Source organism: Tamandua tetradactyla, chromosome 12 (genome assembly GCF_023851605.1).
Source record: "Tamandua tetradactyla isolate mTamTet1 chromosome 12, mTamTet1.pri, whole genome shotgun sequence".
In the NCBI taxonomy this organism is placed as follows: Eukaryota; Metazoa; Chordata; class Mammalia; order Pilosa; family Myrmecophagidae; genus Tamandua; species Tamandua tetradactyla.
In genome coordinates, this window is record NC_135338.1 from 10,185,790 (window position 1) to 10,211,290 (window position 25,501).

The following is a 25,501-nucleotide window of genomic DNA, read 5'->3' on the forward strand; positions in this document are numbered from 1 at the left end:
CATCTAACAAAATTCAACATCCTTTCCTGTTGAAAACACTTCAAAGGATAGGAATACAAGGGAATTTCCTTAAAATGATAGAGGGAATATATGAAAAACCCACAGCTAATATCGTCCTCAATGGGGGAAAACTGAAAACCTTCCCCCTAAGATCAGGAACAAGACAAGGACGTCCACTATCACCACTGTTATTCAACATTGTGTTGGAAGTTCTAGCCAGAGCAATTAGGCAAGAAAAAGAAATACAAGGCATCAAAATTGGAAAGGAAGAAGTAAAACTATCACTGTTTGCAGATGATATGATACTATATGTCGATAACCCTGAAGAATCCACAGCAAAACTACTAGAGCTAATAAACGAGTACAGCAAAGTGGTAGGTTACAAGATCAACATTCAAAAATCTGTAGTGTTTCTATACACTAGTAATGAACAATCTGAGGGGGAAATCAAGAAATGAATTACATTTACAATTGCAACTAAAAGAATAAAATACTTGGGAATAAATTTAACTGAAGAGACAAAACACCTATACAAAGAAAACTACAAGAAACTGTTAAAAGAAATCACAGAAGACCTAAATAGATGGAAGGGCATACCGTGTTCATGGATTGGAAGACTAAATATAGTTAAGATGTCAATTCTACCTAAATTGATTTACAGATTCAACAAAATACCAATCAAAATCCCAACAACTTACTTTTCAGAAATAGAGAAACCAATAAGCAAATTTATCTGGAAGGGCAGGGGGCCCCGAATTGCTAAAAACATCTTGAGGAAAAAAAACGAAGCTGGAGGTCTCACGCTGCCTGACTTTAAGGCATATTATGAAGCCACAGTGGTCAAAACAGCACGGTACTGGCATAAAGATAGCTATATTGACCAATGGACTCGAATAGAGTGTTCAGATTTAGACCCTCTCATCTATGGACATTTGATTTTTGATAAAGCAGTCAAGCCACCTGGGACAGGACAGTCTCTTCAATAAATGGTGCCTGGAGAACTGGATATCCATATGCAAAAGAATGAAAGAGGACCCGTATCTCACACCCTATACAAAAGTTAACTCAAAATGTATCAAAGATCTAAACATCAGGTCTAAGACCATAAAACAGTTAGAGGAAAATGTAGGGAAATATCTTATAAATCTTATAATTGGAGGCGGTTTTATAGACCTTACACCTAAAGCAAGAGCACTGAAGAAAGAAAGAAAGAAATGGGAACTCCTCAAAATTAATCACTTTTGTGCATCAAAGAACTTCATCAAGAAAGTAAAAAGACAGCCTACACAACGGGAGCCAATATTTGGAAACGACATATCAGATAAAGGTCTAGTATAATTTATAAAGAGATTGTTCAACTCAACAACAAAAAGACAGCCAATCCAATTACAAAATGGGACAAAGACTTGAACAGACAACTCTCAGAAGAGGAAATACAAATCGTCAAAAGGCACATGAAGAGATGTTCAACGTCCCTGGCCATTAGAGAAATGCAAATCAAAACCACAATGAAATATCATCTCACACCCACCAGAATGGCCATTATCAACAAAACAGAAAATGAGAAGTGCTGGGGAGGATGTGGAGAAAGAGGCACACTTATTCACTGTTGGTGGGAATGTCAAATGATGCAACCACTGTGGAAGGCAGTTTGGCGGTTCCTCAAAAAGCTGAATATAGAATTGCCATATGACCCAGCAATACCATTGCTAGGTGTCTACTCAGAGGGCATAAGGGCAAAAACACAAACGGACATTTGCACACCAATGTTTATAGCAGCATTATTTACAATTGCAAGGAGATGGAAACAGCCAAAATGTCCATCAACAGACGAGTGGCTATACAAACTGTGGTATATACATACGATGGAATATTATGCAGCTTTAAGACAGAATAAACTTATGAAGTATGTAACAACATGGATGGACCTTGAGAACATTATGCTGAGTGAGACTAGCCAAAAACTAAAGGACAAATACTGTATGGTCTCATTGATATGAACTGACATTAGTGAATAAACTTGGAATATTTTGTTCGTTACAGAGACCATCAGGAGATAGAAATAGGGTAAGATATTGGGTAACTGGAGTTGAAGGGATACAGACTGCGCAACAGGACTGGATACAAAAACTCAGAAATGGACAGCACAATACTACCTAACTGTAATACAATTATGTTAAAACACTGAATGAAGCTGCATGTGAGAATGATAGGAGGAGGGCTGAAGACATAAATGAAATCAGAAAGAAAGATAGATGTTAAAGATTGAGATGGTATAATTTAGGAATACCTAGAGTGCATAATAATAGTGAAATGTACAAGGTACAATTTTAAAAATGTTTTTGCATGAGGAAGAACAATGGAATGTCATTATTGCAGGGTACTGAAAATAGATGGTAATTAATATTTTAAAATGTCACCTTCTATGTGAGACTAAAGCAAAAAATGTTTATTTGGTACAAAATTTATATTTTAATTAGTGCATTTCCTAATATAACTTATGTAGATAGTTTGAACGCTATAAGTACTTGGAATCTCAGGTAGGACATGAGATTTTGCTGGTTTGTCCAGAGTGATGCCCCGATGAATCCCAGAGTGATTCGATCAGTGAGTGGAAAAGTATCTGCAAAGCCCCCTTCAGGGAGTGGTGAGAATGGGGAGAAATTCAACTTCCCCAAGTTGAATTCTTGATATTCTCACAAGCAGTGTGGACAACCAAAGCTATAGGCAGAGCCCCCAGTCTTGGGGTTTGTTCACATGAAACTTAACCCTGCAAAGGATAGGTCAAGTCTACTTAAAATTTAGGCCTAAGAGTCACCCCCAAGAGAACCTCTTTTGTTGCTCAGATGTGGCCCCTCTCTCCAGCCAACATGACGAGCAGTCTCACCACCCTACCCCTCTCTACATGGGCCATGACTCCCAGGGGTGTGGACCTTCCTGGCAACGTGGGACAGAGATCTTGGAATGAGCAGAGACTCAGCATCAAGGGATTGAGAAAAACCCTAAAATGAGCTGAGACTCAAGCATCAAGGGATTGAGAAAACCTTCTTGACCAATAGGGGTAAGAGGGCAATGAGACAAAGTGTCAATGGCTGAGAGGTTCCAAACAGAGTCAAGAGATTGTCCTGGAGGTTACTCTTATGCATCAAGTAGATATCATCTTGTTATTGAAGATGTAATGGAGAGGCTGGAGGGAACTGCCTGAAAATGTAGAGCTGTGTTCCAGTAGCCATGTTTCTTGTGGATGACTGAATATTGATACAGCTGTCACAATGTGACTGTGTGATTGTGAAAACCTTGTGTCTGATGCTCCTTTTATCTACCTTGTCAACAAAGGAGTAGAACATATGGAATAAAAATAAATAATAAGGGGAAGAAATGCTAACATAAATTTAGTTTAAATGCTAGTGATCAATGACAGCAAGGGGTAAGAGGTATGGTATGTATAACTCTTTTTTTCTCTGTTATTTTATTTCTTATTCTGTTATCTTTTTCTTTTTCTAAATCAATTCAAATGTTCTAAGAAATGATGAATATGCAACTAAGTGATATATTGTGAATTACTGATTATGTATGTTGTTTTATTTTGTTTATTTTTTTAATTAATAAATAAATTTTTAAAAAAAAGTGAGGTCAGAAGGGAGCTCAGCAGCTCAGCACAGCACAGCACAGCACAACTCAGTTCAGAGCTCAGACGCAGACATTTGGAGATGCATAGAGGAACTGCCCATGGGAAAGCAGTTTGAACTCAGAAGCTGGGAAGAAAAGTCAGCAGATGTTATGTGACTTCCCATGTGACAGAGAAACCCAGAGGAAAGCCAGCTGCCCCTCCTCCAAAGAACTGTAAATTTGAACTAAATAAATCCCCTTTATAAAAGCCAAAAAAATTTAAAAAAAAAAAAAAAAAAAGAAAGCAGTATTTCTAGAACCTCTTATTTCTCTAAATAGAGGATGGGTCTAAGAGAGGGACCACAGTAGGAACTGCCAAAGTGAAGACAGTAAACGTGTGCTGGGGTGTGTGCATGTCTGTGTGTATGCACACACATGAGAATAAATAATTGTAAGCAAAAGTATTCAAGAATTTCATCACTCTGCCCTTATTCTTCCACATGTTTGTGTTCAGTAATAATAGAAGCTTTGGAAGTATAAGGTCAAATCAGTCGGAAGGTTCAATTAGAAACTGTGGGGAAAAAAAGCAGTATTTATTTGTTTTAGATGGCTAAGACGTGCAAAAGGAGAAAAAAAGAGAAACAGAAGTGACAATACAGGATCTAGCCTTTAGATAAATTTTCCAACCGGTTTGCTTAAAGCAGCCAGGCAAAGCTGCATTGCCCAAATTCCAAGACCAGTCACCATGACCACAAACAGCCTCTTCAGTTTCTCTGTGTACATCAAATATACTATCTGGTGTGTGTGCTATGAGGTGAAAATGTTGGGAGGCACTGCTTTAGATAATCTTCAAGTTATAAACATGGTGTCATTCATTTATTCATTTAAATTTTTGAGTATGCATTAAGTGTAAGGCACATTTCTCAGGTCTGGGGATATAGCCAAAAACAAAAGAGACTATTTCTGCCCTTATAGAACTTACTTTATGGAAGGGTAGGGGAGACCAAGTGTGTTAGAAAACTATGTACTCTATGCAAAAATAAAACAGGGTAGGAGATAGGGAGGGCAAGGGACATACTGGATGGCCAGGAAAGACTTCATGGAAAGGTGGCAATTAGGCAGATTTCAAGATGGTGAGAGGACATAAAAAAGAAGAGTTTCAAGCAAGAAAACAGATAGTGTAAAGGTCATATGGCAAAAGGACTGGCATGACCAAGAAAAGCAAGGAGGCCACAGTAGGGCCTAACCAGTCATTTTAATGCTCAATGGGACAAGATATTTGTCAATGGTTATTTGGCATCTGAAGAGCTCAGAATTTTTAATCAATCATTTTTAAAAACTTTCTTCAACAAGAAGAAGAACATGTAAACAAAGTGCCAGATTGAAAAAAGGAAGTTAAAAAATGATTAAACACACACACACACAAAAACAATAGTTATAGTAAAAATATAGTAGAGCTCCTCTCCCTGATGCGAGGATGGGAAGTCTGAAACCCTAAATGTTTGTCCTGTCCATTCTGAAACCCAGTCTCCCCAAGCACAGTTTAAACTACTGAGAACCACAGAGAAGACACAAAGTCCCAATTAGAAAAGTTGTACAAGTGACAATACCAATCTTGCCTTGTTCAATGGTTGCGATTAATACTTTTTCTGAATTATGTTGATCTGCAGTGTTACAGAAATCTATAAAACCTCAATGAAAATTAGACAAGTCAAGTTTGAATAATAAGTATCCCTTTATTTGCTGATGCCATTACAAAAACTGATTACATTAGCAACAACAACAAAAAAAAGTGTTTTCTTGAGTTGAAATCAGAGGCAGTTAACTCCCTCAAATATTAAGTAAAATGGTGTACAACATCAGTATTAAAATGTTAAATTTTACATTGTCTTTGCCACTTTTGATCTTCTGAACAATTTTATTGAGCAAAATAAGATAAAAGATTACATGTTTATTTCATCTTCAGGAATGTAAAGGTCTAATTATTCAAACAAGTTTTTATTATAAAACTAAACTCTGAAGGTGTCTACAGAGTTGCTTTTTTTTCTCTCTTTAAATCAGTAGTCTAATAAGGATTAGAAAAGACAAAACTGTTCAGTGTTTCTGACAAAGTAGAAAGGGTGAAAACATAAATAAGGCTTTAATTTGGCAAAATATAATACAATGCCTTCTGTTATCCTTGAACAGTGTCCCAATTACTTCACTCTGTAAAAGATCAGAAAGAAATAAAATCATTTTAAAACAAAGCAACAAGAGTCAATAAGAACATATTTATCAAAAAAACAGAATTATATATTCCATTTGGTCTAGCAAGGTAACTTTTAACTAAGCTCAAACAAATTAATGCTAAAGATAACCAAAAACAAGAGGAAAACCTCAGGATTCAAAAGAAAGAGGCTTTTATAGAAGAATTTTTAAAAACGTAAGCCCAAACCTCCAACCAAAATGAGAATAATGTAAGGCATTTTCTAATTATGTTTAAAAACATTTAAAAGAACATCATTGGAAATCCATTTTTATTAATGCCACTCAAAAGAATAAAGCTAAAGTGAGAAGACTTTCTTATAACTTTCTACCCATGAATAAAAATCTAAGCTTCAGATATGGATTTTCAGAAGTCATATGAAGCTTTTCAAGTTAGATAAAATGACTAAAGAAATTAAACTTCCAAAGCAAACAGAGAATGTAAAGGGATTTAATCAAATGTAAAAAATGTGAATTTTTACTGGATCCTAGTTTGGGAAGAAATAGCCATAAGATATTTTGGTTTAACTGGGGAAATTTGAGACTTGACTGTTAGAAATTGAATATTGGGTAGTACAGAATTACTGTTTATTTTTTGGATGTGATAATGGTACTGTGAATTTATAAGAAAATATCCATGTTCTTAGGAGGTACATGTACAATTATTTTGGGAAAAACTATCATGATATCAGAAACTGACTTTCAGATGGTCTAACATCATCAGCTAAGTACGTATAGGCAAACAGAGAGAGACAAAGCTACTAAGACAAACTGTTTAGAGCTGTGAAATCTAGGTAAAGGGCTACCAATATTTCACTATACTTTCAAATTGTCCGTATGTGTGAAATTTCTCAAAATAAAATGTTGAGGGAAAAAGTAATTAGAAAATAAAAAGTAAAGTCACCACCAGTTGTCATGTCCTCTAAAATAAGATTAACAATTTGTTTAACAGAAAGTCGAGTCCACTAGTAAATTAACACATTACAGAAAATGAAAACTTGAATTATATGACAGTTAAAAGTAAGGTACAGGAAAGCTAGTTTTTATCTGGAACATTAATTCTTATACTTCAATAGCACTAGACATGCACTGGTCAAAAAGACTTTTTTCTTTCAGAAACAAAAGACAACTGGCATCATAGAGGAATTTATACGTCAAGGGGAATAGGAAGGGCACACACATACAACACATAAACACAAACTTTCACCTCAATTCTTTCCTGGATATCATAAGCTTCTCTGATTCACTACTGGAAGATCAAGCACCACCAACTTTAGGAAAAAAGCCAGAATTTACTGAAGAAATTTTAAGAGGTTGGCAACAAGGAGATAGAATGAAGAGAAAAGAAAGCAGGACAAGCGGATCAGAGCACAGCATGCTGGGGTTACAGGGAATGCAGGTCCTGGACGGACCCAGACCACCATGGTTTGAATCCTCGCTTACCCAATTATGTGACCTTGGGCAAGTTACATAATCTCTTTGGGTCTGTTCCTTCCTTGTAAAATAGAAATAACAACAAAAACAACATCTACTTACATAATTTGTAAGGTTGTTGTGAAGCTTAAATGAGATGACGCACATTAGAAGTAGGCTTATGCCTAGTCACATGCAAACCCAAGAAGTGTCAGTTATTAAAACTATCCTACATCTACAGGATTCCACAGACAGTTTATGATGAGATAGGGGCACCTGGGTAATGATATTTTCTCATATTGTCAGAAATATATTTAGAAGTTAGGCAAATGGTGGTTCCAGTCAACCAAGACAGTGGAATAAGATGCTTCAGGGTACCATTCCCCCAAAGAATCTTTGAACAACTAGCAAAAAGCAAGCCATCATCCTTGAAACCCCTCAAATAGTTAAAGTGTTACAACAACGGAAAGGGTGGAATCAAGAAAACACAGCTTTAAAACCAGTAAGAGAAGCTCCTGTGCTGGTCTCACTTCCACCCCCTCCCTGGCAAGCTGTGGAGTCAGCCTGTTTCACAATTGGGGGTCCCTAGTCTTATGTGGAAAGAACACCCTGTGCTCATACTGGGGTTGCATATAGTCTGCCCCAATCTATTGGGGGCAGCATGAACTACTGAACAAATTCACTGGCCCTCTAAGAACTCACCCTATAGACAGAAGCAGCTTTCAGACACTTAAAGCAGTATAAGAAACAATTAAGTCAAAGCAATCTGGGGCAAAGGATTACCTGATTTAATTCATATAAGACAGCACCAATAGGATTAAAAGTCTATTTCTTATAGAGTAGTACAGGAAGTATTACTGTTCCTATAAACTAGGGAATTTCGTAAAGTCACAAGCAAGATAAGACAAAGGTTCAGAAGTGACAGAAAGGACCCTGTACTTCATATTTACCTCAGGCTAATCTTCTTGAGAGACAGCAGACCTCTGAGAACACCATCCAACAAGGATTTGCAAAGACTGTGAAGGGTATTTTTTATCTGTTGGTTTGTTTGCTTTTGTTAGCTCCTGGCACTCAAGAAACTATCTTATCCATAGCAGGCTGCAAACTTAACAGACAGCTAAAAGACTAAATCTTACTGTTAGCATTTTAAAATATTAAAGCATACAGTATGCAAAGGACTACAAGACAAAGAAATAGGAAATGACAACCCAAACAAAGGGACATGATAAAAATCCAGAAACTATCAACATAGAACACCAGACTCTGGACATAAAGCACGAGACTTAAAACACATCTTCAATATCTCAAGGAGATAAAGGAAAATATAAAAGAATTAAAAAATATAAGGAAAACAACAAATGAACAATATGAGCTTCTCAATAAAGAGACAAATTTTAAAAAGAACCAAACAGAAACACTGGGGTTGAAGACCACAATAACGGAAATGAGAAACTCACCGCATGGTTTCAACAGCAGACTGGAGCTGACAGAAGGAAGAATCAGTGAACTGATTTAAAAGGATTAAAATGATCTGGGCTGAAGAACAGAAAGGAAAAAAGAATTTAAAAAAAAAAAGCCAACACAGCCAAAGAGACCTATTTGGTGCATTATGGGTGTCCCAGAAGGAGATGAGAGAAAGAACATTCCAAGAAATAATGGGTGAACACTTCTCAAATTTAACAAGTCTCAAAAAGCCCAATGAGAACCCTGATCAGGATAAACTCAAAGAGAGTCACGTCTAGATATGTAGTAGTCAAGCTAGCAAATATCAAGGACAAAAGGAGAGAATTCAGAAAGCTGCAAGAGAAAAGCAACATAATATATACAAAGTAGTCCCAATAAGATTAGTGACAACTTTTCTCAGAAGCTATACAAGCAAGAAGGGAGTGAGACAAAATATTTAAAGTGCCAGAAGAAAACAACTACCAAACAAGAATTTTGTATCTAGCCAGACTGTCTTTAAAAAATGATGAGATTAAGACATTCTCAGATTAACAAAAGTTTGTCACCACAAGACAGACCCAAAACAGTAGATCAAAGTGGTAGAAATAAAGACCTCTGGTAAACCTAACCATACGGGTAATATTATAATGCAAGTACAGATGAGGTGTATTTTTTTGTATGTAATACCACTTTTTTCATACAGGTTCTAAAACACAAATGCTTAAAAAATAATAAATATTTCAAACATACAATGTAGAAAGATACATTTTACAATAAGTACAAAAAAGATGGTGGGATAGAGGGGTATAGGAATAGAATATGTGCATGGTTCTGAAATTAATATCAAATCAAACGTGATTATTATAGATTTAGAATGTTAACTCCAAACATTGTGGTACACCACAATGAAAACATGAAAAAAATACATATACAAAAGGATGCAAAGAAAGGATTCAAAATGGCACAATTCAAAAAATCAAATTAATATGAAAAAAACATTAAAAATTGAAGAATTAAGGAACAACAAAAAAATAAGACTTACAAAGACTAACAAAATTATAGCAAGAAAAATCCTGCATTATCAGTAGTGACTTTAAATGTAAAAAGATTAAACTCTCCAATCAAAATGCAAAGATTGGAAGAATGTATAAAAAAGCATGACCCAACTATATGCTGTACACCAGAGACTCACCTTAAATTCAGAGACAAGCAGGTTGAAAATTAAAGTATAGAAACAAAAAAAAAAAGCCATGCAAAAGCAACCAAAAGAAAGCAGGGCTAGCTATACCAATACACAGTTAAGGGACAAAGATGATCAACATTCACTGATGATGAAGGGGCCACTTCAACAAGACAACAATTATCTGTACCTAATGACATAGCCCCAAAATATGTGAAGCAAATCTTAACAGGTTTCAAGAAAGAAACAGTTCTACATTAATAGTATGAAATTTGAATATAGCAATTCTAATAATGGATAGATCATCTAGACAGATGATCAGTAAGGAAACAGAAGACTTGAACAATACTATAAACTAACTAGACCTAACATACATACATGGCATACTTCACCCCACAGCAGCAAAATACACATTCTTTTCTAGTGCATGTGGGTCATTCTCCAGGAGAGACCATACTTTAAGTAACAAAGCTAGTCTCAATAAATAAAAAATATTGAAATTATATGGAATATCTTCTCTGAACACAAGAGAATGAAGCTAGAAATCAGTAACAGAGGGAGAACTGGAAAATTCAAATACGCGGAAATTAAAACAATGCACTATTGAACAACCAATGGGTCAAAGAAGAAATCAGAAGGGAAATTAGGAACTATCTGAGGCAAATGAGAAAGAAAACAAAACATACCACAACTTACGGGATACAGTAAAGTCAGGACTTAGAGACAAACTGATAGCTCTAAATGCTTACATTAAAAAAGAAGAAAGATCTCAAATAAGAGATCTAACCTAATGCGGTGGGTTAGATTCAGTTGTCAGCTTGGCCACGTGAAGGCACCTAGTTCTGTTGCTGTGGACATGAGCCAATCCATCTGTTGCTGATTACATCTGCAGTCGGTTAGGAGGCGTGCCTGCTACAATGAATGACGTTTGACTTAATTGGCTGGTGCTTAAATGAAAGAGCTCAACGTAGCACAACCTAGGCAGCTTGGCAAACCTCATCTCAGCCCAGACTTTTGGAGATGCAGAAAGAAGTCACCCCGGGGAAAGTTGCTGGAACCCAGGGGCCTGGAGAGAAGGCAGCAGAGACTATCCTGTACCTTCCCATGTAAGAAAGAACCTCAGTGGAAAGTTAGCTGCCTTTCCTCTGAAGAACTAACAAAATTAATCCCCTTTTATTAAAAAACCAATCCGTCTCTGGTGTGTGGCATTCCGGCAGCTAGCAAACTAGAACCCTAACAACACAAGAACCTAGAATAAGAAGAGCAGACCCAACCCAAAGAGTAGATGGAAGGAATAACAACGATTAGAGTAGAGATAAATGAAAACAGAAATTTAAAAAATAAAAACAAGCCAAGAGAGAATCAATGAAACCAAATACTGTTTCATTGAAAAGATCAAAATCAACAAACACTTAGACTGACAAATAAAAGAGAGAGGACACAAATAATTAGAGTCAGAAATATAAAAGGGGACATTACTATCAACCTCACAAGAAAAAAAAGGGACTATAAAAGGATACTATGAACAACTTTATACCAACAAATAAGAAAACCTAGATGAAATAAATTCCTAGAAACACAACTATCTGCATTGACTCAAGAAAAAAAAAAAAATGCAATAGACCAATAAGTAAAAAAATTGAATCAGTAGTCAAAAACTTCACAACAAAGAAAAGCCGAGGATCAGATGGCTTTATAGGTGAATTTTACCAAACATTCCAAGAAGTATTAACATCAGTCCTACTCAAAACCCTTCTAAAAATTGAAGAGGGGACATTTTATGAAGCCATCATTACTCTAATACCAAAGCCAGATAAAGATATCACAAGAAAAGAAAATTAAAGACCAATATCCTTTATGGATATAGATACAAAAATCCCCCCAAAATACGAAAACTTAATTTTATAGCATTTTAAAAGAACAATATACCATGATCAAGTGGGATTTATCCCAATGACCCAAGGATGGTTTCCACAGAAGAAAATCAATTAATGTAATATGTGATTATTATTAATAGAATGAAGGGAAAATACCCACATGACTATCTCAATTGATGCAGAATAGGTGTTTGACAAAATCCAGCACCCTTTCCTAATAAAAACAACACTTAGGTAACTAGGAATAGAAGGAAACTTCCTTGTAAGATAAAGAGCACATATGGAAAATCCACAGCTCATCATACTCAAGGGTGAAAGAAAGCTTTCCCTCTAAGATCAGGAAAAAGACAAGGATGCCCACTGTTATCACTGTTATTTACCACTGTACTGAAGTTCTAGCCAGAGGAATTAGGTAACAAAAAGAAATAAAAGTCATACACAAATTGGAAAGGAAGAAATAAAACTTTCCCTATAAAGAAGCAAAACTTTCCCTATTTGCAGATAGCATTATCCTATATAGAAAATCCAGAAAAATATACAACAAAGTTAGTAGAGCTTTTAGTTTCAGCAAGTGGCAGGTACAAGATCAACCTACAAAAATAAAAAATGTTCTCATACACTAGTAATGAATACTCTGAAGAGGAAATCAAGGGAAAAATCCATTCAACTACAGCAACTAAAAGAATTTGGTATCAAGGAATAAATTTAACCAAGGATTATAAAGGAAAGGATGCAGAAAACCATAAAACATTGGGGAAAGAAATCAAAGAGGACCTAAATAAATGGAAGGACATTTCCTGTTCATGAATTGAAACAGTAAATATGGTTAAGATGTCAGTTCTGGACATTTCTTAAGCATATATAAATGGCCAATAAGCACACGATAAGATGCTCAACATTATTAGCCATTAAGAAAACGCAAATCAAAACCACTATGAGATACTATTTCCACCCACTAACTACTATTTACAAAATGGAAAATAAATGTTAGAGAGGACGTGATCACTCATCCATTGTTGTGGGACTGTAATATAGTGCAGCCACTATAGAAGACAGTTTGGTATTTCCTCAGAAAGTTAAGCATAGAATTACTATATGACCCAGCAATTCCACTTTTCAGAATATACCCAAGAGAACTGAATGCAGGAAGTCCAACAGATATTTGAACACAAATGTTCTTAGTGGCATTATTCACAATTGTCTTCTATTAGTGTCCATCAACAGATGAATGGATAAACAAAATGCGGTATATACATACAATGTATGGCATAAATATACAATATATCCATAAAAAGGAATGAGGTTCTGATACACAACAATGTGGATCAATGCTGAGGACAGCAGGTCCAGAGAAAAGCCAGAAACAGAAGGACAAATATTGCAGGAAGTCACTGATATGAAATTATTAGAATAAGTAAATTTATAGCATCTGGAACAATAATATAGGTTATAACGGGCTGGAGTGGGAGAAGGAAATGGAGAGTTAATGTTTAATTGGTACAGAGTTTCTGTTTGGGGTGAATGAAAAGTTTTAGTAATGGGTAACAGTGATGGTAACACACTATTATGAGTATAATCATCACCACTGAATGTGACCTTTAAAAGGGGAAATTTTATGTTGCAAATATGTTACTAGAATAAAAATTAAAAACAAGACACAGAACTACAGAACCCAAATAGTGAACCCTTATGTAAACTATGGACTATAGTTAATAGTACAATTACAATAATATCCTCCATCAATTGTAACAAAAATACCATACCAATTCAAAGTGTTAATAATGGGGGTGAGGGTGGTATATGAAAACTCAGTATTTTCTACATGATATCTATATAAACTTACAACTTCTCTACTAATAAATATATATAAGAAAGGAGGAAGAGGAGGAGGAGGAGGAGGACGGTGGTGGGGGAGGAAGGAGGAGGAGGAGGAGGGAGAAGGGGAGGAGGGAGGCGGGGGAGGAAGTAGAAAGAGGAAGAAGAGGAAGAAGAACCCTTAAGCCTGGAAAACTGTTTATTAAAACTGACCATCCAGGTTGAACAGGTGTACAAACACATTCACAGGTGGGCTCACATGATGAGTTCAAATGTGCACCGCATATAACATACTATAAATAAAGTGACATTTATTTTTGAAAACAAAATGGTGATTGTAAAAACACTACATAAATTTTAAAAGATGAATACCTATTAAAATCAAATATATAAATAAGAAATAAAGAAATAAAGGGGGTGGGATTTGACACTAGAGATGACTCATACAACTATTTATTCTGAAACTGATAACTAAAAGGTAGTAACTTAGTATTTAGCTTCTGTTTTATGAGGAAATTTAATTCAAATTGACAGGGAAAACGCTTTAACTTTTTTCAATCAAAAGATTGTCAGTGAAGGGATAAACGAATTAGGCAATCAAACCATCCTTGAGAAAAACTGCTACTGACTGATGAACTGTAAGAACAAGGTGATCCTTTGTCATGTTAACAGGACATTCTATAATGTCAAAGATCACTCCCCAATAACCAGGTAAAACCAAAAAGAGAGAAAAACGTCTGAACAACAGAAATCAGCTTAAGTGGTCCAACTTACCAAATCTAATATTAGAACAACCTGTTATAATGTATGAAACGTTTTGTAACATAAAATTCACAGCATCACCATAAACTATATTTTTTTCAAAAATACTTCCCCTAAATCCTACCAAAACATTAGCATCAACGCCCAGTTTCAAGGCATAAAAGTAAAGAACAAGCAACACAAGGGAGCAATCAGACAAATCCATAATCTGTGAATCTCTACAAGCCAAAAATGGCCTGCTTTCTTAAAGAAGAGGCAGTATAAGTTAGTTTAAACAGTAAGAATATATAACAACCAAATGCAAGCATGAACCTTCATTTGGTAATATCAGGCAATTTTTACTAATTTTCTTCTATATGATAATGGTGTGGTTGACTGTGTGGGAAAAGATTTCAGGAGATATTAAAATCTCAAAGGTACACTGTTGGTGGTAATATAAAATAATGCAGCTGCTATGGAAAACAGTTTGGCAGCTCTTCAAAAAGTTAAACAGACTTATTATATGACCTGGCTATCCCACTTGTAGGTATATCTAAAAGTTTAAAACAGGACTCGAACAGGTAATTGTACATCCATATTCATGATAGAATTATGCTCAATATAGCAGAAACAACCTAAATGTCCATCAACAGGTGAGTGGACAAACAAAATGTGGTGCATATACAATGGAGTGTCATTCAGTGTAAAAAAAAAAAAAAATGAAGCTCTAATACATGTTACAATGAAGCTTGAAAACATTGTAAAGTGAAGTAAGTCAGACACACACAAAAAATATTGTATGATGCCACTTATATAAAATATTTAGAACAAGAAAATTCATTGAAACAGAAAGCAGATTAGAGGTCATGAGGGACCAGGGAAAGGGGACATGGGGCGTTACCGCTTAGTGGGTATGAAGTTCTGTTTGGGGTGATGAAAAAGTTTTGGTAATGGATGTGATGATGGCTGCACAACAGTACAAATGTAATTAATACCACTGAACTGAACACTTAAAAATGGTTAAAATGGGAACTTGTTTCTACTAGCACAATAAAAACCTTAAAAAACAAACAAACAAAAAACCCTGAAGAACAGGAGTGCAAGGAAACAGAAGGGCTGAGGACACAAGAGGGACAAATAGAAGACTCTCCCATTTCCTTGTGAAGCAGGAAGCAAGGTTAATTAATAATTTCCAAAAAGGGAGACTATGAAATAGTAACTCTACACAATCGGAAAAGTCAGTTTTACCAAGCTTAAAAGACTGAGATTAGGTATTATCATTTTTGCCAGCTGGTTAAAAAATGAACAGAGTTTGTTTGGATAGTCTTCTTACAGGTATCTGACCTGGAAAGCCTTTTTGTTTTTTTAAAGGAAAGCACTATGGTATGCAGGTCAGAATCAGATCGTTCTAAGACCGTGAGATAGAATGCTCCTGTAACATCAAAACAGAGGCCTATCGCAACACTTCAGGGGGGCTAACCTACATCTAAAGCCCTTGTATAGCCAACATAGTCTCGTGGATGATTCTGAAGGGGACAATTCAGTGATGAGCTGCCCCAGTGAGTTTCATGGGCCACTGGTTCCAGGACCATGTGATTATTTTAAAACAAACAGCCTCAAAAAAGAATATCTACAGTATTCAATGTATATTAGAATACTCTAATCATATATAACACCCATAAATGAGGTAAAACTCAAATAACAAAAAAAGCTCTGCATTTACTAGTTGGAATATAAGTCACCTTTAAACCAACATATCAGAGCTTTCCAAAATAGCAATAAAAGCACGTATCAGTATTTGATTAACGGCTTTGTTTATTCTCAAAACTTTCTCTTTAGTAAAGAATAGATTTCTTGAGCTACCTATAAAAACAAACTTGAATAACGACCAGCCTCCAATTTGAATAATTATAACCTGATATTCAGTTCAGCAATCTTAACTCAGTAAAAAGATTATTTACCTTAACGAGTCATTAAAAAAAAAAATCACAGCTACATTAGCAGAACTAAGATCAGGATAAACTAATGAATCAGTCACAAGTACACTATGGCAATGAATAAAACCAAGGTAACCAAGTTATTAGAAAGTCTGTTTCATAAAAAGGTCCAAAAAGCTTTCTCCCCTCCAAGCTATAAGACCTTGAAATAAGCACAAAATAAAAAATAATAATAATAATAATAATAAAAACCTCATAAGAAAGCAGCTGCCATGTGGAGGTTCTAAGAGAGATGAGGGAATATTTCTTTAGGGCAATAAAAATTCCCTGAATGTAAGGTAAACATAGATTATACATACTTACACACACAAAGAGATGTCAATTATCCACAAGTGAACAGCAATACTTCATAAATTCTTACCTAATATCTGGTAGTGTTCTTTCTCCTTTGTGAGCTGTTGGTTTACTGCCTGAAGCAACTGCTGTAACTGTGTTACTGTCTGATTTAGACTTACAGACATTGTCTCTTTCTCAGAAGACTGGTGAAAAGAAGACGGAAGTGATGAAAAATTCCAAACACAAAATAAAGCATTTTTAATCAAAAACAGAAAATATTTCATTGTTGTTTTAAATATAAACATAAGAAATTGAAAAAATGGCATGAAAATTCAAAATAAAAACCATGTAGAAATACTGCTTGTTAACTAGTGGTACAAACTAGATATAACCAAAGAAAGCTATATTATAAATGTCACTAAGCCATAAAGGGAAAAATCTAGGAATCTATGAATACTGGAAATAATGCCATTTCAACTTCCAGAAAAAATTACCCAATATGAAAAGAGAGTACACTCATAACAAAGGTAGAAAAAAAAAGTAAGTAAATAACAGTTAACATTTATTGAGGTCTTACTAAACATCAGGTGTTATTCTAAGCATACTTTCTATTCTAAGAGAGGTTTATATATTAATTTATATATTTCTTTTAACAATCCTACAAGGTAGGTACTACTATATTTCCCTTTTATAAATGAAGCAATCAGGTACAGAGAGGCTAAGGAATTTGTCCAAAGTTATATAGCTACTAAGTGGCAGGGCCAGGATTCAAACATAGGCCAGTCTAGCACAATCTAGACGCTTCAGCAGTATGTCATACCACCTCTCAACAAAAACCTTAAAATTAGTAGAGTATATTAATGAACTGAAATGAAAAACAACATCAATAAAAACACTACATTTCAAAAACAGGATATTTCAAAGAAAGGTTAAGGGTACAACATAACCAATGGCAATACATTACAAAGGCATTTTTCTAGTGAGAAACGGATCATGTACATTTATATTCTTTACATAATTTACAAAGTAATTAGTCCCAAAGATTTTGGATTAAAAAAAATACGTACTGTTTCTGCAGAAACATCACTATTCTCAATAACACTAGTGTCTCCAGCAGCTTTTACTATTTTTGACTGGATGAGATCCAATGACTGTTGAGCCTGTAAGGAACGTAACAGGATAGCCACTAAATACACAGCTGTTAAATCAACACATACAAGAAAGAAATGAATGTTACATATTGTGTACAATGTCAAATGCCTCTCAAAATACAATATAGGAGTCGGGGGTGGTGGGAGAAGGAGGCGGCGGCGGCGAATCACTTATAAATGGCGCTGAAGCAGGACCCGAAGCCTAAATTCCAGGAGGGTGAGCGAGTGCTGTGCTTTCAGGGGCCTCTGCTTTATGAAGCGAAGTGTGTAAAGGTGGCCATAAAGGACAAACAAGTGAAATACTTTATACATTACAGTGGCTGGAATAGAAACTGGGATGAGTGGGTTCCAGAAAGCAGAGTACTCAAATACGTGGACACCAATCTGCAGAAACAGAGAGAACTTCAAAAAGCCAATCAGGAGCAATATGCAGAGGGGAAGATGAGAGGGGCTGCCCCAGGAAAGAAGACATCTGGTCTGCAGCAGAAAAATGTTGAAGTGAAAACAAAAAAGAACAAACAGAAAACTCCTGGAAATGGAGATGGTGGCAGTACCAGTGAGACACCACAGCCTCCTCGGAAGAAAAGGGCCCGAGTAGACCCCACGGTTGAAAACGAGGAGACATTCATGAACAGAGTTGAAGTTAAAGTAAAGATTCCTGAAGAACTAAAACCATGGCTTGTTGATGACTGGGACTTAATTACCAGACAAAAACAGCTCTTTTATCTTCCTGCCAAGAAGAATGTGGACTCCATTCTAGAGGATTATGCAAATTACAAGAAATCTCGAGGAAACACCGATAATAAGGAATATGCTGTTAATGAAGTTGTAGCAAGGATAAAAGAATACTTCAATGTGATGTTGGGCACTCAGCTATTCTACAAATTTGAGAGACCACAATATGCTGAAATCCTTGCTGATCACCCGGAGGCACCCATGTCCCAGGTGTATGGAGCACCACACCTTGTGAGATTATTTGTACGAATTGGAGCAATGTTGGCCTATACACCTCTGGATGAGAAGAGCCTTGCTTTATTACTGAATTATCTTCATGATTTCCTGAAGTATCTGGCAAAGAATTCTGCAACTTTGTTTAGTGCCAGTGATTATGAAGTGGCTCCTCCCGAGTACCATCGGAAAGCTGTGTGAGACTGCTGACACTCACTCACGTTTGAATCTCTGTTAACACATTTTTGTTCCTAGTCCTTCTCTTGTACAAATGATGTACTTTGAAAATGTTAGCGTATAACAGAATTGATGTATGTTTGTTTTCTGTTTAATTTTAAACAGAAAATAAAAGGGGTTATGCTCCTTTTTACTTTTCTCTTCCTTTTTTTTTTTTTCATTTCAAAATTGCTGCCAGTGTATTCAGTGATGGACAACAGAGAGACATGCTGTGGAGTGTTTTATGGCCTGATTGACAAAGCTGCTTTTGAATGCTGGTGGTTCTATTCCTTTGACACTACGCACTTTTATAATATGTGTTAATGCTATATGAGAAAATGCTCTGATTAGTGCCAAAGGTTCAATTCAGTGTATATAACTGAACACACTCATCCATTTGTGCTTTTTTATTTCTTTTTATGGTGCTTAAAGTAAAGAGCCCATCCTTTGCAAGTCATCCATGTTGTTCCTTAGGCATTTTATCTTTGCTCAGATTGATGAAGAATGGTGGCTCGTCTCATGGTTTTTGTATTTGTGTCTAATGCACGTTTTAACATGATAGACGCAATGCATTGTGTAGCTACAGTTTTCTGGAGAAGTCAGTCTTTTAGGAATTGTTTTTCAGACCTTCAATAAATTTTTTCTTTAAATTTCAAAAAACAAAACAAAACAAAAAATTTTTAAAAAAATACAATATAGGGTGCACAGGCGGCTCAGTGGTGGACTGCTCACCTTCCATGTGGGAGACCAACTTTCATTCTTGGACTGTGCACCCCCCCACCCCCAAAAATACAACATAAAGACAACGCATTTTTTAAAGTTTTTTCTTCAAACTAAAAGTAGTTTCCCCCTCGGAGTACAAAAACACATGTCTGCTGTTTTAAGAAGTTCAAACAAGATGGAAAATGTATAAAGAAATTTAAAATACAATCACCCTGTACTTTTAGGTTAACTATAGCTCATGGGCTAAATCAGGCCCACAACCTGTTTTTGTACAGTCTATAAGGTAACAATGATTTTAACATTTTTAAAGAATTGTCTATAACAAAAACAACAAAAAGCCCACAGTAAAGAAGAATATGCAAGAGACCAAATATGGCCCCCCAACCCTAAAATATTTGCTCTCCGTCTCTTTACAGAAAGAGTTTGCTGACTCATGATCTAGTTCCCCTTTGTGCATAGCTGTGCTTATAGAACATGGCAGAAAATTTTATATAAATGAACTTTTATATGCTGCTTTACAACTTGCTTGTTTTACAAAGTATTTTATTTACATTTTTCATATCAATAAATATTATGTGCATTTCAAATGGAGCGTTGCATGATGTATCTATTATATAAATATGGGAGTTTAAATAAACTGTCACCTATTTTCGCCATCCCTGGCATATCCATCGATATTTTTGAATACCTGTTTAATATATTAAAGTACTTTCTGAGAGATTAAAGCTATGCCAAAATTGCATGCTTTATTATTTTATTCAAGAGGGCAAATATTAAAACCATGTATGAAAGTAAATTACATTGTTCAACCTTGACTATGTAATATTTATCCAACTTTGTGCTCTAAAACAAACTTCCTAAGTTCACAATTTATCTATTGGTAACAATGACACCAAAATAATTCAAATTAATTCTGGACTCCCACACTTCATAGCAACAATTATAAAGTATAACCTACAGAACTGACAAAAATATGTCTTTCACCTTAAAAAAAAAAATCTAATTTTTCTTAATGACCATCTCCCATAAACACCACCATATCCCTAAAGCTGCTTTAATAAAAGCATGTATAAATTATACAATTAAAAATATCCCAAAACAAAATTACAAATAACCTATCAAGCTAATGCAAAGAGCTAAAAATTCCTAATATACTGATATACTAATATACTGATGAAGCATTTATACAAATAAATAAATGAAAGGAACAAAATTCAAAACAGAGGTCTATACATATTTTAGTTTTATCCATCAAGATCCACAGAAATGCACTTTAAGTGACTACCTAAGCAAATTCGACTGAGAAAAATATAAGGATGTAACCAAATTAAAAAATATATAAATTTAAATTTTGTCCATACTTTATAAAATAATTATGTAAATATTATGAAATTAGAAGCAAATTAAGAATTTTTAGAGAATAAAGAGCCCAAACAGTTTAGTTCCAAACTGATTTTGAATTTATAAATGAATAGAATGAAACAAAACAGATGCTGAATTAGTTGTATATTTGTCTGAGATATCAGGTACAATATGGCATCATATTACATCTTCAAGACAGTAGTGTCTTACCTTATGCAAGTCACCAGCTACTTTCTGTCTTTCACTTTGTTCAGCTCTAAGTTTTGTGAGTGTTTCATTTAACTGTGTTTTCAACTGTAAAAATAAAGCAACATGACAAATTAACTTACTTCGCATTCTTCTTTGATTATGCTGTAACCTCTAGGACTGAAGAACACATGAGAAACAATGGGACTGCTAACAGTTAAGCACAGTGGATTAGGCAATATGCACCAGATGTAGAGAAAAGCTAAGCAGTGGAGGTTCCCATCTGTAAAGCTAAACATAAGAAAAGCTATAGAAATAAACCAGAGTTTAGAGTGGAAAGCTGCAAATGCAAAAACAAAATCATCAGATTCCAGTAAAGTGCCTTTTAAAAGTATTACTATTCACTATTTATAAAGTAGTTCATATTCAAATTATTTCAAAATAAAAGGAAAACAGAAATTTTACCAGTTGGTTTTTAAAGGTGCTTTTGATCTATAGTTCAGATAAAATAATCAATTGTGTAATATTTTAAAAGACATCCAACAGAACATTACAAATCCAGTCAAATGAAAAGTTCACAGGTTTAAATGCCAACTTCTAAAACTTCACTAAAGAGAATAGTACAAGATCACATTTTACAAAATGCTTTAAAGTAAACAAGAAATGTCTTAAGTTATATTTCTCAATAACTAAATGATCAAATAAGTTATAAAGCTCTATAAAACTCAAGTGCCAATATAACCTCTCTTCTCTGACAACTGTTCGGATTAAATGTGAGTGAGGGAAATGGACAAAGAATAACTTACTAAACCCAAGTTAGTTTTTATTTATGTATCAAAAAATCCTCCCACCCATAGCAATAACTTTCTAAATAGTTATAGAGAGCCAAAAGAGGGAAACATAAGATACTGACCTAGGAAGAAGACAGGAGAGAGACTTAATAGCGACATTACACATGGAAACTTGATTTTGGGAACACTATTTAAATAACTAAATGTTTCAGTTTTCACTGCTGTACTTAACTCTGAGTTTAATGTATTATGGTCCAAGAAAACACAAAACATGCATAGGCAGACAAAAAATTTTAATTTCTCTAAAATGTGGCAACAATTATTTCAAGTCCAAACTTAAGGTATCATTATTAAAAAAGCAAATACACTCAAAACTGTCTCCTGATAGAAAACCGGACAAAAATATAAAGAGAACATCAGGTTGAATGGAGATGCAACCATAATTTTGTGGGTATGGTACGACTGTGAAAGTCCAGCAAATGCAGTTAGAAATGATATTTTAAAAACATGAACGACAAGGGCTTATAGCTATGGTATATCACAACCCTGATCTATGGAATGTATTACAAGCACATGTATAAAAACAGTCATACTGCAGTGGGAATTAGTTCAAATAAAGTAAAACAAAGGTAAATAAAACAAGTATTTTACTTGAAAAATAAATGAGAGCATATATATAAGTGCTTTGTGTACATTTCATAAAGCACTGCTCTGAATATTGATTCCCGTCAGTCACTGCCACAACACAGAAGACCACACAAAACTAATGAGTTAAGAAGTTTACTTTGGTCTGTGTACCACAGGTTCAACAAGAAAATGCCAAACTGGGCAAACAAACTGGGGTAAGTAGAAAACTTACTTGAACTTTCCTATTTTTAAAAAGATGTAATCCTATGCTGTAATGATTTTAAGTCACAGGAAGATATAATGATTGTTTTTGAAAAAGAGAACAAGGAAGCCATATTAGCCTAATAACTAAGTTTTTAGAAAAGTTAAGCATAGGAATACTGGGTATTCTATGTCTTTAAAAGATATTTAGCTATTTTGAACAACCTAAGCCAACAATAGTTTTAGGATTATAAACTCTAACTTATATGTTGATAATAAAAAATTTCACAAGCATTTTATAATCTATAATCTGTAGAAAAACCAGTTAAAATTTAGTGGATTTGTTTACAGTCCTTTAATAAAGAAGTATAGGTATCTTCAACCTTCAACAACTTTTCCCAGTTTAGAAAATAAGAGACCCAATTAACTATGACAGTCTGGAAGACAATCTTCACAACTCAGTCGATTTTTATCTGTTTGTTTCATTTCTCTAGTCCCTGAAATTAATGCTGTTTGAAAAAACAGGCTTTATAAAACATGGAAAATTTTTGTAGAAGAGTTGGAAACCAAACATGCCATTGTTAGAAGCTAAGAAAAGAAAGATCATCTTAGGAGTCAGGAAAAGAAAGATCATCTTAGGAGCCATCAGAATATGAAGATTATCTTAAATTTACAAAAATGCCAAGCTGAAGTTGTTAGCAAGGAGAAAAAGTTTGGATGGTTTCTCCACATGTCAACACAAGTGTTTTCAGAGCCTACTTGATAACTCAGTGGAGAATAAGCATCTTACCAAATTTAGCTCTTCATTCTGTCTTACTGCTTCAGAATATGAATCATCAAGTTTTTTCTGCAATTCAGTCAACAGATCTTTCAGCTGCAATGAAGTTTAGAGTTTAAGATTGATCCTTACGATATCCCATGTTTTGAATGCTACCCGGAAGCTCTGTCACAAACAACTTATATTGAAATACTGTATCATTCTATTATAAATTTAATCAGAATTGAGAAGCAAGGTTGAAAAAAATTGTTATATGTACCTCTCTGACTTCTGTAACATAAGTAGATCGTTCAATTTCTGCCTTCTCTAGTTCCATCTCCAAATGTTCTCGCTCTCTTCTCAGCTAAAAGAAAGAAGGATTAACACAGACACTTCAAATTTCCTTTCATGATACTTCTCCACGATGGAAAATTTTCACACACATGAATATAAAACTATATCATCTCAAATAGTACCCAAGATACATTCCTAAAAGCATAACAAGTTTATCTCAAAGCACAGATCTCAAGACAACCCTTAATGCTAAAAAGGGAAATTACAAGTAAAATGCTCACATAACATACATTTTCAATATGTTTATTTTCTTCTCTTAATCTCTCTAGCTCTTGTTCCGAAGATGTGAATGACAACTGCATCTGAAATGTGGAATAATTATATGACCAAGTAAATCTCCAAGTTGTAGAAGATCTTACCTCGTAGAATTCTGAATCAATTAGATATTTTTAGGTTTTGAAATGGACTCCACTTAAAGTTACACTGAACTTCCATCTATCTTTACTTGCAAGAGTATCAGCATAATCCTTCTTAATATGTGTATTAGGAGCAAGTAGGTAAGAAATTTACTATCAAAAAAAAAAAAAGACCTTAAAAATGAGCTAGTCACATATAACCTGATTTATATGTGGTTAAACCATTAACCTGGTCTAAATGTACTTTATTTGGGTGATAGTAAGTTCAACAAAAAGTGTCTAACTTTTAACTATTTAAGTGATAATCAGCTACATTTAATCCCCAAATACATTAACATAGGTGCCATTAGCCACACAGATCCTACACACGTTGGACAAGAAAAATAAGTGAGAAAAAGATGGGAATCTTGATGACACCGAGGTAAATGGAAGAAAAATTTAAATTTAAATTGCACAAATATTAATCCTTTTGAAACTTAGAAATTAGAATTCTTTACCTTGTTATCACATAGCATTCAAATGCAAAGTACATTGCATACTAGATTATCCTTTAATATTATCTATTTGAATAGATATCAATATTATCTGGAGGGCTTCTTGAAAACAGATATCACTGGACCCCACCACACAGTTTCAGATTCATTACATCTGGGGTGGGGCCCGAGAACCTGTGCTACTTGTGCTACTCACAAGTTGTCAAATGGTATTGATGCTGCTGGTCCATGGCCCATGGTTTGAAAACCACTGATCTAAGCTCTTTTTCTAAATACCTGTTTAATAGTCTTCTGTGATTCATCAACCTTAACTTTCCACTTATTTTCTTCTTGTTCTACACTTCTCTGTAGCTTCTGTAAAATTCCTTCCTACAGAAAAAAAATATAATCATTTTGAAAAACTCATGTACTAATGCCAAGATAAATTATTTTAGGCCATTAAGGAATAAGTTAATGATTTAAAAGAAAAACCAAAATGTAGATCAAAAATCATTTCCTACTGTTTCTGCAAGGACGGACTTATATTTTTCACACTCTAGCTGTAACAATGTGTGCATTTCTTCAGCTTCTTTCAACTTATGCTCTAGAACCTGAAAAGAATAATATAAAGAAAAATTCTCTAATTTTATCAGAAAGTTTTATATTACAAGTTTCTTTCAGTACATAATGGTAAGTTATGATAAATGGTTTCAAACAGCTTATAATGGAACATTACATGTCCCTCTTTCTAAGTAGCAGCG

The 25,501-nt window shown here is 34.7% G+C and overlaps 1 protein-coding gene and 1 pseudogene across 13 annotated transcripts in view; one reads left to right on the forward strand and one right to left on the reverse strand.

Moving 5' to 3' along the window:
- Nucleotides 1-5,325: 5,325 nt before the first annotated feature.
- The window catches only part of KTN1 (kinectin 1), a 191,895-nt gene continuing 171,719 nt past the window's right edge, over nucleotides 5,326-25,501 (reverse strand). For 8 of the 13 annotated variants that reach the window (XM_077122550.1, XM_077122551.1, XM_077122558.1 and 5 more), the window contains 9 exons: nucleotides 25,262-25,351; nucleotides 25,038-25,130; nucleotides 24,142-24,213; nucleotides 23,838-23,921; nucleotides 23,591-23,674; nucleotides 21,206-21,289; nucleotides 17,663-17,755; nucleotides 16,681-16,798; nucleotides 5,326-5,814 (listed from right to left, as the gene is read on the reverse strand). In XM_077122550.1, coding sequence (XP_076978665.1) covers nucleotides 5,810-5,814; nucleotides 16,681-16,798; nucleotides 17,663-17,755; nucleotides 21,206-21,289; nucleotides 23,591-23,674; nucleotides 23,838-23,921; nucleotides 24,142-24,213; nucleotides 25,038-25,130; nucleotides 25,262-25,351 — 723 coding nt within the window. In that variant the 3' untranslated portion in view covers nucleotides 5,326-5,809. The remainder of the gene's footprint in view (nucleotides 5,815-16,680; nucleotides 16,799-17,662; nucleotides 17,756-21,205; nucleotides 21,290-23,590; nucleotides 23,675-23,837; nucleotides 23,922-24,141; nucleotides 24,214-25,037; nucleotides 25,131-25,261; nucleotides 25,352-25,501) is intronic. The other 5 variants (XM_077122562.1, XM_077122557.1, XM_077122561.1 and 2 more) reach the window with 1 other exon arrangement.
- On the forward strand, nucleotides 17,882-19,308 carry LOC143651783 (mortality factor 4-like protein 1 pseudogene; annotated as a pseudogene).